This window comes from Scomber japonicus, chromosome 17, assembly GCF_027409825.1.
Source record: "Scomber japonicus isolate fScoJap1 chromosome 17, fScoJap1.pri, whole genome shotgun sequence".
NCBI classification, from domain to species: domain Eukaryota; kingdom Metazoa; phylum Chordata; class Actinopteri; order Scombriformes; family Scombridae; genus Scomber; species Scomber japonicus.
Genome location: NC_070594.1, coordinates 4,510,792 through 4,518,291, shown reverse-complemented (window position 1 = coordinate 4,518,291; position 7,500 = coordinate 4,510,792). Strand labels below are relative to the sequence as shown.

Genomic DNA, 7,500 nt, shown 5'->3' with positions numbered 1-7,500 from the left:
AATTTAAAATAATTAACCAGTTAAAAAAATAAATTAAAATAAATAAATCTCCTGTTTCACTCTCATTAAAAAACAAACTATTAATACACTTAGATAATAATATAATATAATATATAATAATAAACTTTATGTATAGAGCAGCTTTCATACAATGGATGTAGCTCAAAGTGATCCTTCCTTCCTTCCTTCCTTCCTCCCGCCCTCTTTCCTTCCTTCCTTCCTTCCTTCCTCCCTCCCTCTCCTTCCTTATTTCCTCTTTTCCTTTCTCCCTTTCTCCCCCCCTCTCCTTCCTTCTCTCCTACCTTCTTTCTTTCTTCTCCTCCTCCTTCTTCCTTCCTCCTCCCCCTATCTTCCTTCCTTCCTTCTTTCCTCTGTCCTTCTTTCCTTCCTTTCTTCCTTCCTCTTTACCTTTCTCTCCCTCCCTCCCTCCCCCTTCTTCCTTCTATCCTTTCCTTTCCTTCCTTCCTTCCTTCCCTCCTACCTTCTTTTTTTCTTCCTCCCTTCCTTCCTTCTTCCCTCCGTCCTTCCTTCCTCTCCTTCCTCCCTTCCTTCCTTCCTCCTTTCTTCTTCTTCCCGTCCTTCCTCCCTCCTTCCTCCCTCCTTCCTTCCTTACTTCCTTCCTTCCCTTCCTTCCTTCCTCCCTTCCTTCTTTCCTCCCTCCCTCCTTCTCTTTCTTTCCTCCCCCTATCTTCCTCCCTTCCTTCTTTCCTTTCCTTTCTCCCTCCCTCCCTCCCTCCCTCCCTCTCCTTCCTTCCTCCCTTCCTTCCTTCTTCCTCCCTTCCTTCCTCCCTCTCCTTCCTTCCTTCCTTCCTTCCCCGCCCTCCTTCCTTCCTTTCTTCTTTCCTCCCTCCTCTCCCTCCCTCCCTCCCTCCTTCTTTCCTCCCTCCTTTCCTTCCTTCTTCCTTCCTTCTTCCTCCCTTCCTTGACTCGAGGACAACAGGAGGGTTAAAGTATATATAGTAATTTTAACATCAGTCTGGAGATAAACTCTGTGGTTTTAATACTGAAGGAGAAAAAACCCCTGATGATGATGATGATGATGATGATGATGATGATGACGATGATGATGATGACGATGATGAAGAGTCAAATTAATTTAATAATGTTCCTTTAAGCTACTTTGAAGCTGCTGAAACTCATCGCTGCTTTTATTTGGTGACAATCAGTTAAATTGTAGATTTCTTTCTTTCTCTGAATGTAAATGATTCTTTCTACTCACATTTATAACTGAGATTAAAAACGTTAATAAAGTTTAACATTGGTGGTTGATTCCTTCCTTCCTTCCTTCCTTCTTCCCCTCCTTCCTTCTTTCCTACCTTCCTTCCTTTCGTCCTTCCTTCCTTCCTTTCGTCCTTCCTCCCTTTCGTCCTTCTTCCCCTCCTTCCTTCTTTCCTTCCTTCCTTCCTTTCGTCCTTCCTTCCTTCCTTTCGTCCTTCCTCCCTTTCGTCCTTCTTCCCCTCCTTCCTTCTTTCCTTCCTTCCTTCCTTTCGTCCTTCTTCCCCTCCTTCCTTCCTTCCTTCCTTTCGTCCTTCCTTCCTACCTTCCTTCCTTCCTCCCTTTCGTCCTTCTTCCCCTCCTTCCTTCTCTCCTTCCTTCCTCCTTCCCTCCTTTCCTTCCTTCTTTCAGTCCTTCCTTCCTACCTTCCTTCCTTTCTCCCTTTCTACCTACCTTCCTTCCTTTCTCCCTTCCTTTCTTCCTTCCTTCCTTCCTTAATTCCTTCCTTCCTTCTTTCTTTCTTTCTTATTATTTGAATGTAAATGAATTCTTTCTACTCACATTTATAATAATTAAGATTAAAAAGTTAATAAAGTTTTCCATTGGTGGTTGGTGTCAGTGGTTCCTTCCTTCCTTCCTTCCTTCCTTCCTTTCGTCCTTCTTCCCCTCCTTCCTTCTTTCCTTCCTTCCCCTTAACTAAAAAGTTAATAAAGTTTTTGGTGGTTGGTGTCAGTGGTGCGTTTGACCTCATTAACCTTTGTAACTTGGTTGTTTTAGACGGGTGGGGTTTGTTTGGAGGCTGCTGAGCCGAGCTGAGCTGAACTGGCTGTCGACCAAACTCACTTCATTTCTTTCCCTCCACAAACACATTCTGGGTGAAATCGAGGGGAAAAGCAAGTCTGACGAATCCCTTTTGAAAATCCGCCAAATAACATCTTCCCCTCGAGGAATCTGAGCTACAAAAGTTTGGAGTTGAGTTTTTCAGGCTCGCTGTGTTTTTAGACGCAGGCCAACGTGATGTCATCGCTGAGCTTTCATGAGTTTAACATGATCAGTTGCAATTACTTAGAAAACGTTTGATTTTGGTCATAAAATTAACCAAATCTAGTTTAATTTAGAACATACAGAACATGTTTAATGACTATTATCCATCTACATGCATACAGATATATAATATAATACAGCTCTCCCACCTGTACAATAAACATCATTATCTGCCAACTTCCAGGCATAGAAGCGTTAAAACAAGCAGCTTCAGCACCACGGACAGCTCCTCCATTCATTCTAACCAACCAGAGAACAGCTTCAGCACCATGAAGAGCTCCTCCATTCATTCTAACCAACCAGAGAACAGCATCTTCAGCACCACGCACAGCTCCTCCATTCATTCTAACCAACCAGAGAACAGCTTCAGCACCACGGACAGCTCCTCCATTCATTCTAACCAACCAGAGAACAGCTTCATCACCACAGACAGCTCCTCCATTCATTCTAACCAACCAGAGAACAGCTTCAGCACCACGGACAGCTCCTGCATTCATTCTAACCAACCAGAGAACAGCTTCAGCACCACGGACAGCTCCTGCATTCATTCTAACCAACCAGAGAACAGCTTCAGCACCACAGACAGCTCCTCCATTCATTCTAACCAACCAGAGAACAGCAGCTTCAGCACCACGGACAGCTCCTCCATTCATTCTAACCAACCAGAGAACAGCTTCATCACCACAGACAGCTCCTCCATTCATTCTAACCAACCAGAGAACAGCAGCTTCAGCACCACGGACAGCTCCTCCATTCATTCTAACCAACCAGAGAACAGCTTCAGCACCACAGACAGCTCCTCCATTCATTCTAACCAACCAGAGAACAGCTTCAGCACCACAGACAGCTCCTCCATTCATTCTAACCAGAGAGGACAGATTTCATGTTTCAGCTCAGAGTCTAAAAGTTAGTTATGACTCATTTACAACTATTAATTAATGATATATAAATCATTTATAAGAGGAGTCTGATTGTTAAGTGGTATCTAAATGTTTTTTTGCCTTTTAAATGAACTGCAGCTCTGACTCTAATCCTCAAGTTGCTCTTTTGATTGGAACCGTTTTATTTTATTTATAGCTAAGAGCCAAGAATTCACCAATATGCCTGCAGGGAGGATTTACAGTCTGAAAAGATGACATCATCCTTTGTCCTTAGACTCTACGTTAGGATAAGAGAAACTCTCTAAAAACCCTTAAATTGAGGAAAAAAGGGAAGAAACTACAGGAAGAGGCAGGAAGGAAGGAGGGATGGAAAAGGAAAGATGTGATGAGTAGAGAAGAGAGAAAGATGAGAAAACGATAAAATTATTAACAGACAGCTTCTTGGGTTGTTAAACATGAGGCCCGCGGGCCAAAACAGGCCCAGCGAGGGGTCCAATCCGGCCCACTTTCCTTACTGTCTTCTTTTCCTTCCTTCCTTCCTTCCTTCCTTCCTTCCTTCCTTCCTTCCTTCCTTCTTCCCTTCTTTCCTTCCTTCCTTCCTTCCTTCTGTCCACCTGTCCATCTGTCCTTCCTCCCTTTCTTCCTTCCTTCCTTGCTTCCTTTCTTCTGTCCTTCCTTCTTGTCTTCTTTTCCTTCCTTCCTTCCTTCCTTCCTTCCTACCATTTTCCTTCCTTCCTTCCTTCCTTCCTTCCTTCCTTCCTTCCTTCCTTCCTCCCTTCCTTCCTTCCATCTGTCTGTCTGTCCATCCTTCCTTCATTCTCTCCATCTGTCCTTCCTCCCTCTCTACCTTCCTTCCCTCCTTCTGTGCTTTCTTCTTTCCTTCCCTCCATCTGTCTGTCTGTCCTTCCTTTCCTCTCTCTTTCTTTCCTCTCTCCTTCCTTCGTTCTGTCCTTCCTTCCTCCTTTTCTTCCTTTCTTCCTTCCTTCCTTCTTTTCCTTCCTTCCTTCTTCCCTTCCCTCCGTCCTTCTTCCCTTCCTTCCTTCCTTCCTTCCTTTCCTTCCTTCCTCCCTTCTTCCCTTCCTTCTGTCCTTCTTCCCATCAGATCAACATCAAACTGTTTGTGTCTCATGAATATAAATGAGTTTCCTTCCTTCCTCCCTTCTTTCCTTCCTTCTTCCCTCTTCCCTTTCTTCCTTCCTTCTTCCCTTCCCTCCTTCCTTCTTCCCTTCCTTCTGTCCTTCTTCCCATCAGATCAACATCAAACTGTTTGTGTCTCATGAATATAAATGAGTTTCCTTCCTTCCTTCCTCCCTTCTTTCCTTCCTTCCTTCTTCTCTAAATGAGTTTCCTTCCTGCTCTAAAAGAAAACAGTCACTAAATATAAAAGCTTTAAATTCTTTTAACTTTTAATGAACTTTATCAAACAATCCCTCCTTTATCCTCCCCTGGGATTCCCCTCATCTCACCTCGCGACCCAACGAGAATGAATAAAACCTGAGGGGAGAATAAAGGGCAACCTTTTTATTGTTCTGTCCATCACACTCATCCCTCCAGTTTGTCCCTCAGGATTTTATTGCCTCGCGCGTCTCGATAGTTGTCCAATTTTTTTCTCTCTCTCTCCAAACCGATATCAGCGCTCACATTGACGTCAAAGCAGCAGACTGGACGTATAAAAACCTTCCTTCCTTCCTTCTTCCCTTCCTTCCTTCCTTCCTTCCCTTCATTCCTTCCTTCCTACCTTCACTCCTTCCTCCCTTTCTTCCTTTCGTCCTTCCTTCTTTCCATCCTTCTTCCCTTCCTTCCTTCCTGCTTTCCCCTTTCCTTCCTTCCTTCCTTCCTCCTCACTCCTTCCTTCCTTCCTGCTTTCCCCCTTCCTTCCTTCCATCCTTCCTTCTCCCTCCTACCTTCCTTCCTTCCTTCCTTCCTCCTACCTCCTACCTTCCTTCCTTCCTTAATTCCTTCCTTCTTTCTTCTCTTTCTTCCTTCCTTCCTTCCTCCCTTTGATCCTTCCTGCCTTCCTCCCTTCCTTCTTCCCTTCCTTCCTTCTTTCCTTCCATCTGTCTGTCCTTCCTCCCTTTCTTCCTTCCTTCAATCCTTCTTCCCTTCCTTCCTTCCCTTCATTCCTTCCTTCCTACCTTCCTCCCTTTCTTCCTTTTGTCCTTCCTTCTTTCCATCCTTCTTCCCTTCCTTCCTTCCTTCCTTCCTTCCCTTCTACCTTCCTTCCTTCCTTCCTTCCTCCTCCCTCCTCCCTTCCTTCCTTCCTTCCTTAATTCCTAAAAACCTAAAAAAAAAAAAAAAACCCTGAGGGGAGAATAAAGGGCAACCTTTTTATTGTTCTGTCCATCACACTCATCCCTCCAGTTTGTCCCTCAGGATTTTATTACCTCGCGCGTCTCGATAGTTGTCCAATTTTATTTTTTTTTCTCCTCCAAACCGATATCAGCGCTCACATTGACGTCAAAGCAGCAGACTGGACGTATAAAAACCCCGCGTGCGCTCCAGTCTCCGCTCACAGGGAAAATATCCAACCCGATCTCTCTCTCTCTTTATCTCTCTATCTTTCTCTTTCTCTCTATTTCTTTCTCCGGCCGACCACGAAGTGTTTCCTGCAGCATCTGGAGAGAACAAAGTGAGTAGATTTAATTTCTATTCTGTTTAAAGTTTGGTTTGATTTGACTTGTGTGTGTGTGCGCGCGCCACTGTGCCAAATAGTAACGCAGCTAAATCCTTTTAAATCCTTTATAAATATGACTTTTAAAGAAGCTTAAATTATGACTGGATTATACTCAGGAGCTTTAAATAAAACACAGCTAATACAGATTATACCTTTTATCGTTTTGGTGCCTTTTAAAGTTGAATTTAAGCTTTTTTGACGTCTTTTTCCTGCAGCTGTGATCCAAACTTTTAACATAATACGCATAATAAAGCATCATTTAAGCTTAAACATTGATCTTTCTCTATTAGCACAAAGCTGACAGACAGTATTTACTATCATTGAGGGTAAATATGCTTTAAATGTGCGTCAAAAATTCATATTAGTGTAAAAGAAAACGTGAATAAACCCTAAAATTGCGCACTGTAGTACGTGATAATGTAATAAAGTGAATTTCCCAATAATGTAAGAATCTCTGTACCGATGATGTAATCAATTATTACATTATTGGGTTAACCTTATTTTTGCAGAACCTTATAATGTAATAATTTCCCCTTTTTTTTATTGAGTTATGAGGTTATTTTTTATTACATTAATAGGTTTCACACGCGCCAAAATGTTTTAATAATCCTCTAATTTTAGTGTTTTTTGTGTCGGCTAAATAAATCCATCTGGTTTCAGGACATGAAGTCAGACCTCCTTCCTCCTTTTTGTCGTTTTGGTGCCTTTTAAAGTTGAATCTAAGCTTTTTTAGGCGCCGACGTCTCCAAAATTTTAACGTAATACGCATCAAGAAAGCATCATTTAGTTTATAAATTGAGCCTAAAAAAGGATCTCTGGCTATTATCACAAAGCTGACACAGTATTTACTATCATTGAGGGTAAATATGTTGTAAATGTGCGTCAAAGATTCATAATAGTGTGAAAAAAACATGAATGAATTCTAAAATTACGCACCAACATGTTTCAGTAACTGTGTGATGTGAGTGTTTTCCTGTCAGCTTAACACCTCCCTCTGGTTTCAGGACATGAAGTCAGCCCCCCTGCTCCTGCTCCTCTCCTCGGTCCTCCTCTCGTCACACCTCCGCCCCGCCGCCGGCAGACCTCGCGTCCTCCCCGGCTGGCTGGATGGAGACATCACCGCCTCACAGCTGCTGAACAACAACATCCTGAGGTTTCTCCAGAGGAGGGAACCGGAACCGGACCCGGACTCTCTCCAGTACCACCAGCTGCTGCTTCTCCCGGATGAGGATGAGGAGAGAGAAGTGTTGAGGACGGCGTCTCAGCTGCTGAAGAGGAGTGAAGAGCCTCCTCTGTCCATCGACCTGACCTTCCACCTGCTGAGGAATATGATCCAAATGGCCAAGATGGAGAACCAGAGGGAGCAGGCTCTGCTGAACCGCAGAGTGCTGGACGAGGTCGGGAAGTAAAGCTCAACTTTTCTTTTTTTTTTAAATGCCTCATGTCCGTATTCAAGACCTCTGACTTTAGTTTATTTATTTTTTGTTCGTGCACCTGCCTTCCTCTCCTCTCCATTTTACGCACAGATGGCGCCAATTTACGCATCAAAGCAGCCGCGATAGAAATGTTAATGAAGTGTTAATTTAAGACTTTGTTGGAAAATATGGAAACGGATTTCTCAGACTCCCTCTCTACTCCTCTCCTTCATCATCTGGTTTCACCCCCATCATCCCCCCCCCTCTGAAC

The 7,500-nt window shown here is 43.6% G+C and overlaps 2 protein-coding genes across 3 annotated transcripts in view; both read left to right on the top strand.

Annotated features, from left to right (window-relative positions):
- mpv17 (mitochondrial inner membrane protein MPV17) overlaps nucleotides 1-7,500 on the top strand; it is a 30,594-nt gene that overhangs the window by 14,996 nt on the left and 8,098 nt on the right. The window lies entirely within an intron of this gene.
- On the top strand, nucleotides 6,784-7,474 carry uts1 (urotensin 1). The gene has a single exon (XM_053337112.1). It carries the CDS (start codon nucleotides 6,822-6,824, stop codon nucleotides 7,221-7,223), a length of 402 nt encoding a protein of 133 aa, XP_053193087.1. The 5' UTR covers nucleotides 6,784-6,821; the 3' UTR covers nucleotides 7,224-7,474.